We start from the raw sequence: 23,479 nt of genomic DNA on the forward strand, positions 1-23,479 counted from the left end.
AGCGTTTCTCAAAGTGTGGGGGGCTATCTATTCCCCACTGGTGGGGAATATAGACATGACAGGTGGGGCGTGAGGAACGGGAGGAAATTTCACTTAAACATTTTTTTTTTTAAATTATATTCTTAGATTTTTTTTTTTACTATGCTTACATTTTCTATACACACTGTAAATCACGTTGTGATTCTGTCTGTGAAATCCGCTGTATAAATAAATGTAAATTACTTATTTTTCCTGTAGACTTTAAATTTCTAGGTAGGAGCGAAAGTTTGACAGACATAGCAACAGTAACTAATGGGGGCGGGGCTAAGCGGAACAAACTTTCCCACGGATGGGTTGCTACCCATCCGCGCTAATCATCCACTCATCGGGCAGAGAGCTGTGTCCATTCTTCTCCCCTTTGCCAAATCTTATCTGTGTGAGAAAGGCTTTTCAGCTGTTGCTTCACTCAAAACGAAGTACAGGTCTCAGCTGAACATTGAGCATGACTTAAGAGTGGCAGTGTCAAGCCTGCAACCCCGATTTGAAAAGCTGTGCAGTGCAAATCAGGCTCATTGCAGCCACTAATGCTGGAGTACTGTAAAACTCATGTTCACTTCCATGTCTTGCCAAATGCATAGCTCCTCCTTTTTTTTTGTTGCAAAGATTGCAAAGTGGCACTTTTATTTTATTTATTATTGAACTTGATGCAAGTTATTTGATTTATTATTGATCTTGATGCAAGTTATAACACTTTTATTTGATTTATTACTTAACTTGATGCAAGTTATAACACTTGTTTGATTTATTATTGAACTTGATGCAAGTTGTAACACTTTTATTTGATTTATTATTGAACTTGATGCAAGTTATAACACTTTTATTTGATTTATTATTGAACTTGATGCAAGTTATAACACTTTTATTTAAATGTATTAATGAACTTGATGCAAGTTATAACACTTTTGTTTGATTTATTATTGAACTTGATGCAAGTTATAACACTTTTGTTTGATTTATTATTGAACTTGATGCAAGTTATAACACTTTTGTTTGATTTATTATTGAACTTGATGCAAGTTATAACACTTTTGTTTGATTTATTATTGAACTTGATGCAAGTTATAACACTTATTTGATTTATTATTGAACTTGATGCAAGTTATAACACTTTTATTTGATTTATTATTGAACTTGATGCAAGTTATAACACTTTTTTTTATTTATTATTGAACTTGATGCAAGTTATAACACTTTTGTTTTATTTATTATTGAACTTGATGCAAGTTATTTTATTTATTATTGAACTTGATGCAAGTTATACCACAGCTGCACGGTTATTTTATTTATTATTGAACTTGATGTTATTTTATGTTATTGAGTTTGAATGTATACAACTTGATGTTACTTGATGTTCAATACATTTTAAAATGTTAAGCTTGGCATTAGCGTTCTGTTGGGGCGATGGGGGCAGGTGGGGCTTGAAAACTCCCCCTTGTCCAAAGTGGAGGATGACAAAAAAAGTTTGAGAACCACTGGGTTAATGGTACCCGACTTTGTGCAGTTTTTTACGAACTTTCCCCCAGGAGTTGAATTTCAACTTTTTAGGACATGTTACTAGACACCTTTATAAACACATTGGTGAAGAGATTTCTTGGTAACGATTTAGTTCCCAGATTTGCCAAATATCCCATAAAATCACCTTACTGAAAGGTTGTAGACCATTGTCAATCAGTCTTCTTCATGCCATGTGTCCTGTACAGTACAGAATGCATACTGTGGGGGGATATTTATCCTGAACAAGTTTTTAATATAAATGAGACATGCTTATTTTGGAAACAAATGCACCTTTACAATGCAGGACGAAGCCAAAAGCACTGGATTAAGCCCAAAAAGATCATGTGACTCTGGTTATGTGTGGAAATGCTGCGGGCTTTATCATAAAACCCAGGCTTATTTAAAGTAGGGCTGGGCGATATATCGAATATCGGCGCCTCCTGCGGGAAGGGAGTGTGTATGGCCCGGCTTCGAAGCCCAGCTGACAGGTGAGTAGATTGCCCAGCTGAGGCTAATTATCTAATCACCTGTTGCCTTTATCAGCTGCGTCTGAGGCCATGAGGGGACCCCAAGCTGATGGCGGCAGAAAAACCCCACACGAGCAAGAAGGAGGAAGCACGGAGGCCGCCGGCGACACAGCCCTGAACATTATAGAATACATAAATAAAGACTTGTTCAAACCTGTATCTCGGGCTCACGAGAGTTCTGTCGGTCCCAGGACAACCCACCACGCAGGAGATGTTCACATCTGGCGCCCAAAGTACCTGAGGACCGGAGATGTCAGCACCCAACCCGCTAACGGCACTAGGGCAAGTGCTCGCGGATGTGGCAGCAGCGAGCCAACAACAGCTGGAGGCGGTCCGCCAACAGGTGGCCCAGCAGAGCCAAATTCTGTAGGCGCTAACAGGCCGGGTCGGAGCGGCACTGGCAACATCAGCGGCCGTCTCCGTGCAGGGCATGGCGGAGACTGAGGACCCCCAGGCCTTCCTGGATATCTTCGAGGCCACAGCGGCGACGTGCGGATGGCCGGAGGAGAAGTGAGGGGTATGACTGCTGACGCTGCTGGCGGGGGAGGCGCAGCAGGTGCGCTTCCTGGACCTGAGGAGGGCGGTGCTGGACCGGACCGGCTGCACCGCCAAGGACCACCGGCGCCGGTTCCGGGCACTGTACCTGGGGCCAGAGGACCGCCCGTTCTTGCTCGGGCAGCAGCTCCGGGACGCGGCGACATGTTGGCTGCAGCTGCGGGACAGCGACAGCTGGGTGGTGGAACTGGTTGTCCTTGAGCAGTTCCTGGAGGCCATCCCGGTGTGGACATCAGCCTGGGTCCATTACCACCGCCCATGTGACCTGGCAGCTGCAGTGACACTGGCGGAAGACCACCTGCCGGTGCATCACAAGGCGCGGAGGGAGGAGAGGACCGTGGAGGCAGCCGAGCGCCCAGGGCACAGCGGGAGGGGGCGGCGCTGCCGGTCCCGCACGACTGACTTTTCTTCTGCCCTCTCCCAGATCCCGATGCGGCCCGTATCAGCGCTGCGCCGCGCCGACCGCGCGCACCGACCGCGATCTGGCCCCGGAGAAATAACCCCTCTTTTTCTTCTGTCTTACAGGTCGCTGCTGATACGGGGGCTTCCCCCGCAGACAGCCCCTCGAAAACCTGGGCAGGCGTGCTGGAGGTGCGGGCAGCCCGATCATGTCAATCAATCAATCAATGTGCGGCGGGAGTGCCCGCTCATGGAGGTGGGACAGGTGATCTGGGTTGTCGGCCATCCGGCGCCCTCCCCCAGCCCGGGAAAGACGTACTGTGTCCCGGTAAGGGTACAAGAGAGTACACACCGGGCGATGGTGGATTCGGGTTGTGAGCAGTCTATGATCCACCAGAACCTGGTTTGACCCGGGGCTTTGAGGCAGGCAGCACGGGTGAAAATTAAGTGTGTTCATGGGGATGTGCACGATTACCCCGTGGTGCCGGTGGAAATTCAATGTAACAAAAGAAAATATAGTGTCGATGTTGCTGTAAGTGCGCACCTCACGCACCCCTTATTCCTGGGAACTAATTGGGCAGTGTTCCATGACTTAGTGAAGAAGTGTGCAGGGAAATGGGATATCTGCGCTGTTCTCAGCGGCGACGCGAGGTCATCCGACGCTGCCGAGGAGGAGGAAGCCCCCAATGGCACCCCATGGAAGACTTGAGTAGTCTCGAGACGACACTCTGCGCGTGCTGGGACCAAGTGATATAAATTGATGGTCAGTTGGTGCGCCTGGGAATAGCGCAGGTATTCCCTCTTTTTGCATTAATCAGGGACAGATTGTACACTCAAACAGGAGAGGAAAATCACCCAGTTGTTGGTGCCGAAACGCCGTCGGGAAATGGTTCTCCAGCCAGCGCTATGATAAAACACTCGACCAGGTAATGGTCCATTTCTATTGGCCAGGCATCCGGGCAGATGTGCGCCGCTGGTGCACGGCCTGCCCGGACTGGAAGCTGGTCAATCCAGCGGCCACCCCCAGGGCGCCTTTGCGCCCATCACCACTCATGGAGGTCCCGTTTGAGCGGATTGGCATGGACCTCGTCGGACCATTTCCCCTGAGCACACGGGGATATCGTTTTGCGCTAGTCCTGGTGGATTACGCAACTCGCTATCCCGAAGCAGTGCTGCTGCGGTCCATCTCTGCAAAGAGTGTAGCGCAAGCGCTGTTTCAGGTCATCTCCCGAGTCGGAATCCCAAAAGAGATTCTGACTGACCAGGGCACGTCCTTTATGTCACGCACGATAAAGGAGCTGTACGTATTATTGGGGATCAAATCCATTCGCACCAGCGTCTACCACCCGCAGACCACGGGTTGGTGGAGCGGCTGAATAGGACATTGAAATCCATGATATGTAAATTTGTGCACGAGGACAAACCAAATTGGCATAAATGGTTGGATCCCCTGTTATTTGCAGTGCGGGAGGTTCCCCAGGCCTCCACAGGGTTTTCCCCCTTTGAATTATTGTACGGCAGGAAGCCGCGCAGGGTTTTGGACCTTGTTAAGGAAAGCTGTGAGGAAGGTCCAAGCCCCAGCAAAACCAAAATACAATGCGTTATGGACCTGAGAGCAAAATGCCACACCTTGGGTCACCTATCATGTGAGAATTTGCTCAGGGCCCAGGAACGTCAGCAGCGCCTGTATAACAGGGGGACGCAGCTAAGAAAATTGTCACCGGGAGAAAAAGTGCTTGTATTACTCCCGACGTCCAGCTGTAAATTACTAGCCAAGTGGCAAGGACCCTTTGTGGTCACACGAAGCGTGAATGATGTGGATTATGAGGTACGCCCTTCGGACCGGGGCGGACACACCCAAATTTACCATCTCAATCTCCTGAAAGCATGGAAGGAGGCGGAGCCTGTTTCCATGGTGACGGTGGTCGAGGAGGTGGAGGAGTTTGGGCCGGAGCCCTCCCTCCTCCTCTGTGATAATCAGTTTACATTAGCAAAGAAAGCAGATGTTGCCAGGCTGCAGCAGTGCTTTTCTGATGTGTTCTCCCCCCGGCCCGGCCGCACGAACCTCATCCAACATCACATTGAGACCAGCCCGGGTGTGACGGTGCGGTCTCGGCCCTACAGGCTGCCCGAACACAAACGCAAAGTGGTTCGGGAAGAATTAAAATCTATGCTGGAGTTAGGGGTAATAGAATAATCCAGAGTGCGTGGTGCAGGGCCATCGTTCTGGTAGGGAAGAAGGATAGGTCTGTGCGGTTCTGTGTGGATTACCGCAAAGTGAATGAAGTGTCATGTTTTGACGCCTACCCGATGCCCCGGGTTGACGAGCTCCTGGATCGGCTAGGCACAGCTCGTTTTTTCACGACACTGGATTGGACCAAGGGCTACTGGCAGATTCCCTTGTCGCCCGAGTCCAAGGAAAAAACGGCATTCTCCCCTCCGGAAGGATTGTACCAATTCGTGACACTTCCGTTCGGCTTGTTCGGTGCGCCCGCCACATTCCAGCGCCTCAGGGACCGGGTGATGCGCCACCACGCTGACGTCATCATCCAGAGTGGCGGCTGGGAAGAACACATGCGGAGGGTGGAGGTGGTGCTCGAATCCCTGAGGCAAGCGGGGCTCACTGCCAACCCGGCGAAGTGTGCGGTTGGTCGGAGGGAGGTACAGTATTTGGGGTACCACTTGGGAAGAGGGCAGGTGCGCCCGCAAGTAGATAAGACAGCGGCAATTGCGGCCTGCCCAACCCCCAAGATGAAAAAGGAGGCTAGGCAGTTTTTGGGGCTGGCAGGTTACTACCGGAGGTTCATCCCCCAGGTTGCCGACCTGACCAGCCCACTAACTAACCTCACCCAAAAGGGTGCTCCAGATCTGGTCCGGTGGACGGAGCAGTGCCAGCAGGCGTTCGAGAGAGTGAAAACGGAGCCGGTCCTACACATACCTGACTTTTCCATCCCATTCTGCTTGCAGGCGGACGCGTCGGGCAGAGGGTTGGGAGCTGTTTTGTCCCAGCAGGGGGGGGCGTCGACAGCCCCGTACTGTACATCAGCCGGAAGCTCTCGGACCGGGAGGCGAGGTACATCATGGTGGAGAGGGAGTGCATCGCCATCCGGTGGGTGGTCGGGGCCCTCCGGTATTACCTGCTGGGGCGCTCTTTCAGCCTCTGCTCGGACCACAAACCCCTCCAGTGGCTCCACCACATGAAGGATGCCACGCGCGGATCACCCGTTGGTATCTCGCTTTACAACCCTACAACTTCAGAGTGATCCACAGACCGGGGGCGCAGATGGCTGTGGCCGACTTCCTCTCCCGCTGTCATACGAGTCTGGCGGTGGAGGTATGTGGAGGGGTACTCACCTGTCAGCCCAGCTGACTGGTGAGTAGATTGCTCAGCTGGGCCCAATTATCTAATCACCTGTCTCCTTTATCAGCAGCGTCCGAGGCCATGAGGGGACCCCGAGCTGATGACAGCAGAAAAACCCCACACGAGCGAGAAGGAGGAAGCACAGAGGCCGCTTGCGACACAGCCCTGAACATTATAGAATACATAAATAAAGACTGGTTCAAACCTGTATCTCGGGCTCACGAGAGTTCTGTCGGTCCCAGGAGAACTCTCTTCGAGTGCGCCTGGAAGAGTGGCAGCACATCACAGTAGCTCCTTCGAATTCCTTTCATTTTACTTTATTTTGGGTATTATTCTTAACTTTTCTTGCCTTTTTTTAATCTCTTACCTTCCATAAACAACTAATTATGGTTCTTGGGCGCTTTTGTGTTTTCGTTACTTTTCTTTTTCTTTTCGGGCCGTTTTGTGTTTGGCTTTGATCAGCGGAGCAGTAGACCTTTTGTTTATACCCGCGAGGAGCTGTTTGCGCTCTCCTTACCAGCGCTATGGGGAACGCGGCCGGACCTTCCCGTGGAACTACGGAAAAAGCGCAGGGGACGCCGTGCCGGCATAAAGATGAAGGAGCGCAGAAGGAAATTTAAGCCTGCAATCCCCTCTGTCCTCATGGGGAACGTGCGGTCTTTGGCGAACAAAATGGACAAATTTTTGGACTCGTCCGAACTCAAAAGGAGTACGCCGTGTGCAGCATCATGTGCTTTACGGAGACTTGGCTACACGCGGACTTCCCAGACCTCTACCCGGCTTCACAACCTCACGGGCGGATAGAAGCACACTCCTGAGCGGTAAGAAAAAAGGCGGAGGGATTGCCATCTTGGTGAACGAGAGGTGGTGTAATCCTGCTCATATTACTGTAAAGGAGTGTGTTTGTACGCCGGACATTGAACTTCTGGCTGTTGGAATTCGGCCATATTATTTGCCAAGGGAATTGACTTCTGTAATCTTCATTGGAGTGTATGTTCCTCCTTCTTGGGGCGGTATAGCTTGGTTGGTAGAGCAGCCGTGCCAGCAACTTGAGGGTTGCAGGTTCGATTCCCGCTTCTGCCATCCTAGTCACTGCCGTTGTGTCCTTGGGCAAGACACTTTACCCATCTGCTCCCAGTGCCACCCACACTGGTTTAAATGTAACTTAGATATTGGGTTTCACAATGTGAAGCGCTTTGAGTCACTTGAGAAAAAGCGCTATATAAATGTAATTCACTTCACTTCACTTCACTTCTGCTGACAAAACTGCTGCTTGTGACACCATTCACGCCGCTGTTGCTAAGCAACAGACCAAACATCCCGATGCCCTCATTCTCATTTCGGGTGACTTTAGTCATGTTTCTCTGGACTCTATTTTACCCACTTTCCATCAATATGTACACTGTGCAACACGGGAAAATAAAACTCTAGACCTACTGTATGCTAATTCAAAAGATGCATACAGAGCCACTGCCCTGCCCCCCTGGGACGGTCTGATCACAGTCTGGTGCTTTTAACACCTCATTACGTTCCTGCTGTGAGGAGGCAGCCCATCTCAACTAAATCAGTGCAAATGAGAAGTATTGAGGCAGGCATAGCCTTACACGACTGCTTTGAGACTACAGACTGGGAAGTACTCTGTAAGCCTCACGGGACAGATATCAACAAAATCACAGACTGCATCACTGACTACATCAATTTCTGTGAGGACTCCATCATCCCGACAAAAACTGTCCACTGTTACCCAAATAACAAGCCCTGGGTCACCAGCCGGCTAAAGGTGCTGCTAAATAAAAAGAAGCGAGCCTTCAGATCCGGTGATCGGGACGAGTTGAAGAGGATTCAGTGGCAGCTCAAACTTAATCTTCAAGAAGGGAAAGATGCCTATAGCTTGAAGCTAAACTCCAACAAAACAACACTCGTGAGGTTTGGAAGGGTATGAAGGCCATCACAGGCTTCAACAATAAAGCCAAACTGCTGGATGGGGGTACAGATAGAGCCAACGAGCTGAATTTGTTTTTCAACAGATTTAGCAATGCACCCCTTACTGGCCCTCCCCCCAATACTCCTGTTCTCACACCTCCCCCTCCCCCTCCTTCTCTTTTACCTGTCACAGCCGTTTCCCCCCCCCCCCCCCCCCCTCTCCCCTCCCCCACTTCCACCCCCACTGAGAAAGCCAGCCCGGTGTGTCTGACACCTGGACTTGTAAGACGGCAGCTGGAGAAAGTCAATCCAGGTAAGTCAGCAGGCCCTGACCGAGTCAACCCCTGGGTCCTGAAGACTCGCGCTGCTCAGCTAACTGGGATCCTGCACTCCATCTTCAACCTGAGTCTGAAGCTAGAACGGATACCAGTGCTATGGAAAACATCCTGCATAGTGCCGGTGCCCAAGAAGCCCATCCCATCGAGCTCAAATGACTTCAGACCTGTAGCCCTGACGTCCCAGGTCATGAAGGTCCTCGAGAGACTTGTGCTGGATCAGCTGAGGCCACTGGTGGCTCCTTCCCTGGATCCTCTACAGTTTGCATATCAACCCCATGTAGGAGTGGACGATGCTGTTATCTACCTGCTGCATCATGCTCACTCTCACCTGGATGGTGGGAAGGGCACTGTGAGGATCATGTTTTTTGATTTCTCCAGTGCCTTTAACACCATTCAGCCAATTCTGATGAGTGACAAGTTGCTCAAGATGGGTGTCAGTTCATCCATTGTCTCCTGAATCACTGATTACTTGTCTGACAGGCCCCAGTTTGTGCGACTGGGGAGCTCCGTGTCGGATACTGTGGTCAGTGGTGTAGGTGCTCCACAGGGGACCGTCCTGTCTCCTTTCCTGTTCACCCTGTACACCTCAGACTTCCAGTATAGTTCCAGGTCCTGCCACCTGCAGAAATACTCTGACGACTCTGCTGTGGTCGGGTGTATCGGAGAGGAACGGGAATTGGAGTACAGGACACTGATTGCTGACTTTGTGGAGTGGTCTCAGGTGAACCATCTGGTCCTTAATGTGGACAAGACCAAGGAGCTGGTCATCGACTTCAGGAAGAGAGTGACACCGGTGGAGCCCATCAAGATCCAGGGCCGGGAGGTGGCAGTAGTGGAGCAGTACAAGTACCTGGGAGTCCACTTGAACAGCAGACTGGACTGGAAGGACAACTGCAAAGCTGTTTACAAGAAGGGCATGAGCAGACTCTTTTTCCTGAGGAAGCTTAGGTCATTCAATGTGTGCAGCAAGCTGTTGGAGATCTTTTATCAGTCTGTTGTGGCCAGTGCACTGTACTTCGCAGTGGTTTGTTGGGGGAGCAGCACCAGCAAAAGGGACTCAAACCGGATTGATAATCTGATCCGGAAAGCCGGCCAAACTATTGGCACGCAATTGGAGGCGTTTGTGTCAGTGAGGGACAGGAGGTCACTGGACAAACTGCTGGCCATCATAGACAATCCTGCCCATCCACTTCACCTGACAATTAAGGGACAGCGGAGTTCATACTCCAACAGGCTCCTTCAACTTCCTTCCCGCACTGTGCGATTCAAGAACTCCTTCATTCCACACTCCATCCAGCTGTATAATCACTCGCCATACAGCAATAGATGACATCTGCCTATTACCTGACACCTGACATGTTAGCTACTTCTCTTTGTTTATAATGTCTATTTTCTATTTCCTGCTGGACCTACTCTCTATTTTATGCTGCTGCTGTCAAATAGACTGTATATACCGTATTATTGTACATGGTCATTGGTTTATATTTTATATATGTTATAGACATAATATAATATATCTGTATATAAATTACTCTGTACACATATTATGTATATATTCGTATATATGTTAGATTTTTTTTATAGCTATATTAGTCTATTTATACCTGCATTGTCCTTTCCATCATTGTAACTGAGCTACTGTGTTGAACAATTTCCCTTGTGGATCATTAAAGTTTGTCGAAGTCGAAGTCGAAGAACCCACCACGCAGGAGACGTTCACATCGATATATCGCCGGTTTGTCTCTGTGCGATATAGAAAATGACTCTATCGTGAGTATTCGAGTATACGTTCTCACGCAATTGCAAGCTGCGCACATTATTCTGCAGGCTTTTCTCACTCTTTCTTGTCTCTCCTTCTCAAAGAGAGATAAAACAACATACGTCACATACTGTCGCGCGTGCATTGTCATACGCCCTCGCAGAGCAGAGAGGTAGCAGAGAGGAATGTACCTTAGGTAAAGTTAGCTGTGGCAGCTAACTTCTGTGGGCAGGTGCTAGCGTAGCGGTACGAGTGGTAATACGAGAGAGAGAAGGTGCGAATCTGGTAACAAATGGAGGAACAATAATTAATTCCCAAGAAAAACAGCACAGGGTCCATCGTCTGCCGGTGGTTTGGCTTCAAGTGGGAAGATGTTGAACAGACAACCGTAATATGTCAAGTATGCGGCAAAAGCGTTGCTACAAAAAGTAGCAGCACTATTAATTTGTAGCATCATTTGAAAAGTCACCCGCTAGAGAATGAAGACTGCTTGAAACTCCGCAACAAAATGCTGAAGCAACCTGCACATCAAAACCATTTCCACATCAACACCGTATGAAAATATAGTCAAAAACAGGAGATAACGTCCGCAGGAACCTACCACATACACAATTTGATTTCCTATTATGCAACTAATTTTTATTTGACAGTTATTGAAATATCTTGTGTGACATCATGCACAAAAGTGCACTTTATTTGTTTTAAACTGTTGTAGTGGCATTCTGTACAAAAAGTGTACTTTAATTGTGTGTTGTTTTGATATGTCATCTTAGTGACATCATGCACAAAAGTGCACTAATAGCTTGTTTTAAAATGTCTCTGACAATCTTGCACTTTCTGTTTTGGAAATGACATGAATGTTTGTGCCACTGCTTGATAACTGTTTAATAAATACAGTTTTGGCTAATTGACTTAGTTGTGATTTCCCTCTCTGCATGAAAGTTTAAAATTAGCATATATTATTGCAGTATGAACAAGAATGTTTTAATGTAGACACATAGAATCATCATACTGTTGTGATTATATGCATCAAGTGTTCATTCAAGGCTAAGGCAAATTTTCGAGATATATATCGTGTATCGTGACATGGCCTAAAAATATCGAGATATTAATAAAAGGCCAGATCGCCCAACCCTAAATTAAAGGTAAAAAAATCTTAGAGTCCTAAAAAAACAGGTTTTGATCTTTGGGTTCATTCTTTAATACAATAGTGTACTGTACTTATTTTTTTTAAATCCACAAAGGTTTGAACTTTAAGAGTGTATAAACAAGAGAAATGTGAGAGATTGTTAATGCCTGCCGGAAAAAAGTTTATAAAGTGTATGGTAAGAGGTTTTACAGACTTAAAACATTAATAAGAAACAAAAAAATATATACTATACAGTACTGTAAACGGAAAAAAACCATAATTAATTACAAAAACAATGTGTAAATGAAAAAACTTGCTCAGTAAATGAAAAAAACAATCCTGTAAATGAAAAATACATATAGTGTAAACAAAAAAATATATCTAATGAACGAAAACACATTTGAAAAACGAGAAAAAAAAATCAACTTCTACTACACAGATTTCACTTAAAGCCGATATTTTTTGGAACGTAACCCCAGCGTTAAACGAGGGAACACTGTATACACTACCGTTCAAAAGTTTGGGGTCACATTGAAATGTCCTTATTTTCAATAACGATAACTTTAAACTAGTCTTAACTTTAAAGAAATACACTCTATACATTGCTAATGTGGTAAATGACTATTCTAGCTGCAAATGTCTGGTTTTTGGTGCAATATCTACATAGGTGTATAGAGGCCCATTTCCAGCAACTATCTTTCCAGTGTTCTAATGGTACAATGTGTTTGCTCATTGGCTCAGAAGGCTAATTGATGATTAGAAAACCCTTGTGCAATCATGTTCACACATCTGAAAGCAGTTTAGCTCGTTACAGAAGCTACAAAACTGACCTTCCTTTGAGCAGATTGAGTTTCTGGAGCATCACATTTGTGGGGTCAATTAAACGCTCAAAATGGCCAGAAAAAGAGAGCTTTCATCTGAAACTCGACAGTCTATTCTTGTTCTTAGAAATGAAGGCTATTCCACAAAATTGTTTGGGTGACCCCAAACTTTTGAACGGTAGTGTATATAAACATACAATCTATTTAATAGCCAACATTTTAATAATTAATCAAATATATAATTCTACACATTGAGTGTATTAGAGTGCTAAAGCGGCCAAGAGTTAAACAATCGTCAATATATTAGTGTGCAGCTTTTTAAATGTCACAAAATGCTGTTCTTTTTGAGGTAGTTAGATTTTCTGTTTTGTTTGTTTTTATTGCTGCTATTTTAACAGTGTTTTAAATACATAAACAAGGTTAATTGTTTTTTTAGCACTTTGCCTTTCATTTCTTTTAAATGGACAACATTATATTAGTCATTTTAATTTTTATAACAGCTGAATGAGCAGCACAGTTACAGTATAAATAATAATTGATGAATGAATTAGTCATGCCTAAAATAACTTAAGCTGCATTTAGAAGTCGATGGAAAAGTTAGAGCCATTATATATGTACGCTTTATTATCTGATTAGTCAACAAATCGTTAAGATAATCGTTGTGAAGTGAATTATATTTATATAGCGCTTTTTCTCTAGTGACTCAAAGCGCTTTACATAGTGAAACCCAATATCTAAGTTACATTTTAAACCAGTGTGGGTGGCACTGGGAGCAGGTGGGTAAAGTATCTTGCCCAAGGACACAACGGCAGTGACTAGGATGGCGGAAGCGTGGATCGAACCTGCAACCCTCAAGTTGCTGGCACAGCCACTCTACCAACCGAGCTATACAGTTGGCTAATTGACTATTAAAATAATCGTTAGTTGCAGCCGTAGCATGTCTGAAAAAAATAGATCTGTGGCCGTACTTATCAAGCTTCTTAGAATTACTCCTAAGAAGTCTGCTAAGAGTTGAATTAAGAGTATATAAATTCTTCGCTGAAAGCTGCACTTAAAAGTTAGTTATCAAGCGTCTTACTCACACTTTCAGCGAAGTGTAGGACTGAATCTTAAGTGTCACACTCAGAGCTGAATTACGACATTACTATGTGCCGTAAACGGAATTTTAGGTGACGTCATTTCTGTGTCCATAGAAATGACCAATCACGGAATGGAATCCGTTGTCTAAGAATAAAAAAATATCTTGGAAATATTTAAATGGACAATGGGAGTGTATATTTTGACAATAAACTACAAAATAATACAAAACAAACTAGTCCCCGCCGGCACTCACGCTACCGCTCCCTCTCTTCTATCGCCCACACACTCACTGACGTCACTCACCTCACGGCCACACACATACGCTACTGTCATAACATTTTCTTTCCAATTCATTAATTAGGCAACTAATTTGAAACTGGTGTGGGTGGCTCTATATATACTAGCCCACTGCAGACACATGCAGAAATCAACAAGGAATCGAAAAGTATTAAATCTGTGACAAAAATAATATCCGCTCTGTTTAAACGATACCGTTTGATCAGCTGCTCGTCATAAAAACAAAACAAAACATTGTTCCGTTCCCTGAACGTTCGCGCACGTCTCTCTCGCCTCAGTGCCATCCCCTGCTGGCAACTCCTAACCACTTAAGACACCTCTGAAGGTCTCTTAAATATCGTGGAGAGTAGGAGTGATTCTTAGACTTAAGAACGTTCATAAAAAGCTTTTATTCTTAAGTTTGAGAGTAGGACTAAATTTCGCAAATTCTCAGGACTTAAGTGTAAAATGGCACTCTAAGAAGCTTGATAAGTACGGCCCCTGATCACATCCAGTATGGCCATACTATGAAGAATTTGATTCTTGCTCTCAACACTTGTAGTTTCTGAAAATTTCTTAATTTCTATTTGATTATTAGATTACTCAGTGCTGCTATGCAGGAACGATCCAGCAAAGTAAAAACAAAAAACACATTATCAACATTTGAGACTACAGACTGTAAAATGTTGATAAAATGTTTCAACCACAATGAAGGGAGCTTGTTAAATGTGTTCCTGGGTGAATTTAAATGACCACGGGAGTCAAATATTGTAAAAATGATCACTTATAAGCAAAGAGAAACAGGAGTCACAATGTATCCTTCATTATCATTCCACCACCCACTATCACCACTACTACTGCCAACACCATCATCGCCGCCCTCACATAGATTCTTTTCCTGTTCCCCTCCGGTTGCCATGGAGACATATGTATAACAGAAGTAAATGTAGCGTTGGGGGAGGGAAGGAGGAGTAGCATTATAGTGGGGCATTAGCAGCTGACATGAACATCAGAACAAACAACGACTCTCTTAAACCATGGGAGGGATGCTCTCAAAAGGGAAGATCCGTCAACAATCCAATAAAGAGGCATATCAAACTGTGGTATAATCAGTATATTTATGTCAAATAAAATATAGTGGGCCTTCCATTAAACCTAACAATGACGTAGTCAGTCAGTATTGTGAGGTTCCAAACATCTCTCTTTACACCAACCAAATAGTTGAAACAAAGTTAATTATGGCCACCTGCAATACCTGTACATGTTTTTTTGTGTGTGTGTGTGTAACTTACAATTTTACAAAAAGTGGTCTCCATTAGTGTTACACTAATTCACCACTGAGTCCGTGCCAAATAAACAGTCATTATTGTTAAATAATTGTTTATTTATTTATTATTTTTGTTACTGCTTGATGTTCACATTTGTGTCGTTTATGTGCAGTTTAAGCACAAAATGTAAATGTAAAACACAAGCACAAGTGTAAATGTAAAACACTTTAGATACATGGCAATCAGATATTGGCCTACAATAGTTTGACCTTGACATTCTGCTTGAGACAATGACGAGGCTTTCCATTGGTGTAACTCGAAAATGAAGTAAATAAAGTATGTCCCCCCATGTCCCCACGTGGGGACATGGGGGGAGGGGGCGTCGGAGGGTGGGCGTTAGGGCGTTTGGTGCAAGAAAAAAATTGGTGTAGAAGGAACTCAAAAAATAATGATGACTACAATTGAGGCTTGGAGAGAGACAGATTAGAACAATGGTTAATAAGAAAGTGAGTTATAGATATGACGGAGATGACAAGCACAGGATAAAAAGCTTAAAAGACCACAGAGGGTAGATAGAAGTGATGCGTATTGTCCTGGAATACAAAATGGAGAGACGTTTTATCACACTAAATGCCCTTTACAGAGAAATACGCCTGTGGTGGATGATCGCTCGGGATCTTTCTGTGTAGAGTTTGCATGTTCTCCTCGTGACTGTGTGGGTTCCCTCGGGGTACTCCGGCTTCCTCCCACCTCCAAAGACATGCACCTGGGGATAGGTTGATTGGCAACACTAAATTGGCCCTAGTGTGTGAATGTGAGTGTGAATGTTGTCTATCTGTCTTGGCCCTGCGATGAGGTGGCGACTTCTCCAGGGTGTACCCCGCCTTCCGCCCGAATGCAGCTGAGATAGACTCCAGCACCCCCCGCGACCTCAAACGGGACAAGCGGTAGAAAATGGATGGATGGATGGATACATATACTGTATATATATATACATATACATAAATATATACATATATATATATATATATATATATATATATATATATATATATATATATATATATATATACATATACAAATATATATACTAGGGCTGCAACTAACGATTAATTTGATAATCGATTAATCTGTCGATTATTACTTTGATTAATCGATTAATAATCGGATAAAAGAGACAAACTACATTTCTGTCCTTTCCAGTATTTTATTGAAAAAACCCAGCATACTGGCACCATACTTATTTTGATTATTGTTTCTCAGCTGTTTGTACATGTTGCAGTTTATAAATAAAGGTTTATTTAAAAAAAAAAAAAAAAAAAAAAAAAAGACTGCGCATGCGCATAGCATAGCTCCAACGAATCGATGACTAAATTAATCGGCAACTATTTTTATAATCGATTTTAATCGATTTAATCAATTAGTTGTTGCAGCCCTAATATATATATATATATATATATATATATATATATATATATATATATATATATGTGTATATATATATATATATATATATATATATATATATATATATATATATATATATATATATATATATATATATATATATATATATATACATATACATATACATATACATATACAGTATATACACATATATATACATCGTAGTCGGCATCCTTCCGTCTCGGGAGATGGGGTGGATCCAAAAGGGGGGGGAGGGGTCTCACTGGGATGGTCCCTCCCACGGACGGAGATCACCTGTTTCCTTCGCCAATTGGATGGGCTTAGAACCGGTATCTGCTGGAGTGACCTCTCCAGTGGACCTCTCAAGTGGATCTACATGGCCTGGGCATGGAACTATGGAGGGCAAGCTGTTGTCCAGGCAGCAAGCCCCCCCTTTCCGCATGGCTGGTGGATCCAAGGGAGCGACGAGTGTCGATACAACTTGGCACCAGGAGTTGCCGGAATGACGCTACAACATCAAACCGCCTTCAGGACTCCGGCTCCTGATTTTCTGTCGGGGTTTACTCCTTAGCCTTACCCTCAAGTGGGTTGACCGCAAGGCAGCAGTGGTTTTGAGATTGGAGATTTCCTTCTCCTAGATGGGCTGCTTTACCAGGTTTACGAGCCCCATCTGCCCGAATCTGGCAGGTAGTACGGGGGTACATCTTACCCGTGGCGGTATAAGCCAGACCTGACTATACATATACATATATATATATATGTATATATATATATATAAATACATATATACATACATATATACATATATATACATACATACATATTAATATACATACATATATGTACATATATACATACATATACTGTATATACATATATATAATCGGACGGCGTGGCGAAGTTGGTAGAGTGGCCGTGCCAGCAATCGGAGGGTTGCTGGTTACTGGGGTTCAATCCCCACCTTCTACCATCCTAGTCACGTCCGTTGTGTCCTTGGGCAAGACACTTCACCCTTGCTCCTGATGGCTGCTGGTTAGCGCCTTGCATGGCAGCTCCCGCCATCAGTGTGTGAATGTGTGTGTGAATGGGTGAATGTGGAAATACTGTCAAAGCACTTTGAGTACCTTGAAGGTAGAAAAGCGCTATACAAGTATAACCCATTTATTATTTATATACAGGTACATATACATTGTCATGTTCTGTGGTCATGTTTTGTTTAGTTATGTTCTGTTGATTTTTGGACTCTCTTAGTGCCTGTTTGCGCTTCCTGGTTTGTTTTTGTCACCATGACGACTCATTGGTTTCACCGGACTCATTTGGACTCACGCACCTGTCACTAATAAGGAAGAGACTATTTAAGCCTGTAGTTGCCAGGTAGTCAGCCTGGCGACATTACTCCTGATACTCCGATGATTACTCTGTCCATGCCATAGTGCTCATGCCTTTCGTTTGTACCCTTTTGTAGTTCGTTTTGTGTCATGTCTGTTCATGTTTTTGTTTTGGTCATGCGTCATGTCTGTTCATGTACATATACTTTGATGGTGTGGATAAATGGGTTGTACTTGTATAGCGCTTTTCTACCTTCAAGGTACTCAAAGCGCTTTGACAGTATTTCCACATTTACCCATTCACACACTGATGGCGGGAGCTGCCATGCAAGGCGCTACCAGCAGCCATCATGAATGGTTTAAAGTTGCAACTGGTGTTTAAAGGTTTGATAATAATTGGTTCCTGCTTTGGTAATTAATTTCTTCCTTATGGCGGAGCAAGTGGGAAAGGCTGCAAAAACTGATTGTGTTGTATGCCTAAGCCCAGACCATTATTCTAGGAGTCAAAAATGTTTAATTGCAGTAATGAGCAAAACAAATCCTGAAGGGAATTGCACTACATGGGACAAAATCTACCCTGTAACTAAAGAGACAAAGCAGAAACCAATATTTGATAAACATGTGACAAAAGCTAACCATTAACATGATAGGCTTACACATAGTAACCGTATCAATATTTGTACGAGAATTGTTAACACACCTGACAGTTTGATACCTGAACATTGGAAAATAACTAGAAGTGATGTAAACTGGCAAAGTGTTGTAGATCCAACTTATATGCAATGGGTGTCCAAAGAGGTGTATCTGACGACTATAAATTGGTAAATCAAGTTGTAGCTGGATTCGAATCATCCGTCTGCTGGTGGTGTACGTTGACAGAATAAACTACATCCACTACAACCTACAGAGATTAGAAAATTGGACAAAGGCCGGACTTGAAGCCGTCGCTGATCAATTTGCCGCCACCTCCCTTATGGCTTTCAAAACCGTATGGCACTGGACATGTTGTTAGCGGAAAAAGGAGGTGTGTGCGCAATATTTGGTGAACAGTGTTGAACGTTCATAACAAACAACACTGATGCAAAGGTAGCCTGACCAAAGCACTGGAAGGCCTGCACACCCCAACGATAAAATGAAAGAGCACTCTGGCATAGATACATCTATGTGGGATGGGTGGTTGGACGTGTTTGGCAAATACAAGTCTTTGGTATCATCAATTCTAGTATATATGGCTGTGTTTGCAGCAATACTGACGTTTTGTGGATGTTGTTGTATTCACTGTCTGCATTCTATGCTTAACCGTCTGATTACCACAGCGATTAGCCCAGCAGATGATAAAGCTGTTCAGATGCACCTCCTGGTGGACGACAAGGAAGATGAATCTGATGACGAGGATACATACCTGGATGGTGTTCCTGATCTGTTTCCAGACCCGAGTAACTGTTAAGGAAAAATGTATGTTGAACTCTGAGTGTAAACATAACTTGGCCCTAGGGAAATGAACCATTAACTGAAAATCGCAAGAAGTTATTGGGGAAAGGGAGATTCTGGGGAATTTATGTGATAAACAGGAGGGAAATGTCAGAATAATTGTATGTAAGTTATCAAGACTTTCTGTTCCCATGAGTTCCCAGCGAGGAGACGAAAGCTGTCTTTGATCTTACCAAGCAAAAGGCTTGTAAAACTTCACTGTGTACGATGGGAAGCGACATGAAGCGACATGAAGGTGTCGGTTTCTTTGATCTATTGTGATCCACAGGAAGATCTTGTCTTGACCGGAGATCTACAAAGCGTAGAGGAAGCAGGACCTGACGCAAGCTCCAGGCATCTTTTCTTTGAACTGTTTTGTGACCGAGTGCAACAGCTAAATACAACTAAACCAGAACATGTTATAAAATAATTTACACAATATTTCAGCCAGCCAGAATTTTTTTATTTTTTTTAATTATTAAACTACAAATTAAAGTGAAGCAAAAACTTTACATTAACATTACAACGTACAGTACGAGGAACCAAGCTGATTATGATTAGGATTGATAGTTAAGATGTAAAGCTAATGTATTTTTTATACAGTAGGCTTTTTACCTTGAGCAGACGTAGAAGATAATGTTATCGCCTGCTATCGTCACCAAATGTTAACGCCATTTCTTCCCCGTGTTGTTGGCTGCAGCCAAGTCGCTTAAGGTGCCAAATGCAGGTGTTGCAGCCGAACATCTAATTTGGCTGCACTCTTCAGCCATTAGAAAAATCCTGTGTTTCACCAGGTGCTTCCTCAGATTGGAAGTATTCCTGCAATTTGCCTAGATTTTTACATCACAAATACTGCAGAGGGCGTAATCTGCATAGGCATCGCATTTACAAAAGACGAGATACACTTTAGACCGTTTTCTATATGGCATGTTTGGGTTTTTGTTATGAAACATTGATGGGTTGCCAGATTACTAAGAGTATGTCTGCTTCGAAATTGCCTGTTTTCCTCTCAAAATGCTAGCAAGTACTCGCCACTCGCAAGTGTTAATTCAAACAGAGGCACCGAAACATGCCCGGTAGTACCGGCTGGTTTTGGTTGGTGACAAAAAAGCACCGGATCCGAAACCCAACCATAGTGACAAAGCATGGTACAGTATAAGACATTTTCATTTTGAAAATGCAGTTAAACCGGATGTACACATAGAGCTTTTATTTTGTGATTGGTTTGAGAAAGAGTCTTGACATGTTTTGATGTTGGATCGACTGTTTGAAATACAAAATGGACCGGTGCGTTTCAGAGGCGGTATCGTACCAAAAATGATTCATTAGTATAGCGGTACTATACTAATAACCGGTATACTGTACAACCCTAGTCCATTTCTGCTCGCTTGTGGCTCATGAATAACAAGTTAACTAAAGCCAAGTTCCCCCCGCTACGGCACTTCCCGAGGGTCACAATGGACACATGTGCGTGAATTGCTAAGTTTAAAAAAAAAAGTGCCATTATTGAAATTTATGGTATTATTGTGTTAATAACTTTTACAGCACTTTATATATATTTATATATATATATATATATATATATATATATATATATATATATATATATATATATATATATATATATATATATATATATATATATATATATATATATATATATATATATATATATATATATATATATATAAAAATCGATAACCAATATTAACTTTAGAGATATGAATACATTATTTGGTGAGCCTCTGGATCAATCTATATCCACAATAAATCGGTCGATGTCCTGTTGGAAAGTCATAAGTCGGTTGACTGGAGATCTGTTATATATTTTGACTTCTGTGCTGACGAATAACAAGAGTAACATTCTTGTTTACGACTGTCGACATCAACAGAGCAACATGCCAGACAGTACCAAAGGAGTTAACAAACAATGCTCCCCTAAATAGGGATGTTTTACGAGTACCGGTATTTTCCAGTACCGTTTCCTAATTGGGTCGGACCTAGCGGAGCGTTAAATTTCTGGACTAATGATACTTCTATCCGTACTTTTTTATTCATCTGACCATTGTAATTATGACACGCGCGCTGAAACAGTCATTCAAGTGCCGCTGTAAAGCATAAAAAAAGACCCAGCGGTCAAACATTTACTGCCCCACTTCTGGGTACAAGGAGGTAAACAGAATCATAGAATTGCGCTAAAAACAGACACTAAAAGCGAAAAGTTGCAAAAATTGTTGCAATGTGACTGATATGCTGTCATTGAGAAGAAAAGGGGAAATCATTTTTACCGTGCACTGAACAAACTTTCACCTCCATGGAGCTGTGCCGGCCAGGGGCCAGCACTTTATATACGTCAGCCCTGCACAGTTCACCCTTCTGGGGTAATTGCTGTGCTTGCCTCCGGGACACACGGCCACCTCAAACTACCAAAATAAATCCAAACATTTCCCAAATGACTTCTAAGTGTCAAGCAATATCATGCAAATGTCATGACTACTTGTCGCCATAAAGCTATGCAAAAAACACCTGCTACTACTACAGCCAGTTGTGGACACGACCAGCAATTAAACATCTTCATTGGTAAATTCACGGTAAGCTTCTAATATGATAGTTGGACTCATAACACCTCTCTACTTGATGCATAGCTTGCTTTTCCCTGTATTAAATCGTTACTACTTGTGCAAACAACAGGTTGCTTTTCCAAAAATCCTTAGTGTACATCTTCTTTTCTTAAGTCTTTGTCTATTTAAAAAATAAACACACAACATTGTTCGGACCAGATACCTAATAAACCTTTTTTTTTTTCACCGTGCAAAGATTCCATCTGCATCAAATCGCATTGAATCGCATCGAATCGCAATGTTTTCAAATGTATTGTTAGTGAATCGTAGCGTTACCCATGTATCTAGATTATCGGATCGCGAACAAATACTCAATTTAATGTATAACAGATACTCTGCTTATGGTCACTCACTAATGGCTTCCCTTTAAATATTATTCAAATAAAAGTAATGTAATGTAAAGACGTTTGGAAAATTGTTACTGCTGACCTTGACCATTTTGCACTGTTACAATGGAAAACAAATATGACATGTAGGCGAATATACATGTTAGCCACATATTCTTAAAGCTCTTTGAAAATGACATGCAAAAGGAGATGGTAACAATTGTGTGCGTGTATTACCTGAAAAGGACTCTGGCTGTTGTAGTTCCTCACTTCTTTATCAGCTCCACGGACAAGCAGCACCCTGGCACAGCTACCCTGTTCAAAAAATCAGGGAAGGGTGTAAGACAACATTGAAGCTTTTGAACTTTCCCACTTTATTCAGGAAAGAAGTCGCACCCACTGACATGAAAAGTCCAATGCAAAAGATGTCAGCAGAACAGGAACGGACCACTGGGACTGTTCATTATCTCATGCCTCATACAAGGAGAAGAGAAGCAGTCACATCTACTACCTATGTCAGAAATGGAGCCTCCCTAGCTGTTAAGTGTGTATCTATTCTTCCACTTGAAAGATTGAGAGAAGGAGAGAGACGGTGAGAGAGAGGGAGCGAGACAAAGAGAGAGAGCGAGAAAGAGAGCTGAGGGGTTTGAATCTGCTGCACAAGTCACCCACAAAGTGCTCGACCACGCATGGACTGCAAGTACACATGAATACAAATATGGCTAATTCAAACTCCAGTGCAGATATTGATACACAACTACCCACTAGCATTAAATTATAATACACATTGAACATCTCCTTATTATTTGAATAATGCTAATGTCATTATACACATTGCGTTTATGGCCGTAACTACCATTGAAGCCACCCAGGTCATATCCTCTGTATTTTTTTAAGTGACAAAAAGAAGATGATATGACTGACTGAAAATGTACTTAGTGCAGGAAGAAGCACATGTCAAATGTAAATTATTTAATTATATGGCGCTTCTTAAAAAAATTTCACCCCAAACGCATTCCTAGCCATGTCATGCTCTGTCACTGATAAGAATACAGGGACAGATTTTCCCTTGGACTTCCTTTGGCGCTCTCTTGGCTTGCCTCATTTGTACTTGTGTTGCAAAGCAGAAGCTCAAGGGTTGAAACCCCTGTTGTAGTTGAAATTGTGGTAAGGTTTTTAAATGTATTTTTTAATGATGTTACAATTGTTAAATACACAAATGTTTTGCATATTAATAACAAAGTGGACTGTTACAAAATATTGCTGATTATAGAAGATGTTACATAATATAACACGTGATAGTTCTACTCAATGAAAGCTTTCGTTATTCTGGAAAT

General features: G+C 43.3%; 1 protein-coding gene across 1 annotated transcript in view; it reads right to left on the minus strand.

The window, feature by feature from the left end:
* The window catches only part of shank2b (SH3 and multiple ankyrin repeat domains 2b), a 562,868-nt gene extending 539,621 nt beyond the window's left edge, over nt 1–23,247 (minus strand). The window contains exons 1-3 of the mRNA XM_062036576.1: nt 23,196–23,247; nt 22,539–22,609; nt 22,380–22,457 (exon numbers count right to left, since the gene is read on the minus strand). Of these exons, the coding sequence (XP_061892560.1) occupies nt 22,380–22,457; nt 22,539–22,609; nt 23,196–23,247 (201 nt within the window). The remainder of the gene's footprint in view (nt 1–22,379; nt 22,458–22,538; nt 22,610–23,195) is intronic.
* Between the last annotated feature and the right edge of the window lie 232 nt (nt 23,248–23,479).

Source organism: Entelurus aequoreus, linkage group LG02, assembly GCF_033978785.1.
Source record: "Entelurus aequoreus isolate RoL-2023_Sb linkage group LG02, RoL_Eaeq_v1.1, whole genome shotgun sequence".
Taxonomy (NCBI): domain Eukaryota; kingdom Metazoa; phylum Chordata; class Actinopteri; order Syngnathiformes; family Syngnathidae; genus Entelurus; species Entelurus aequoreus.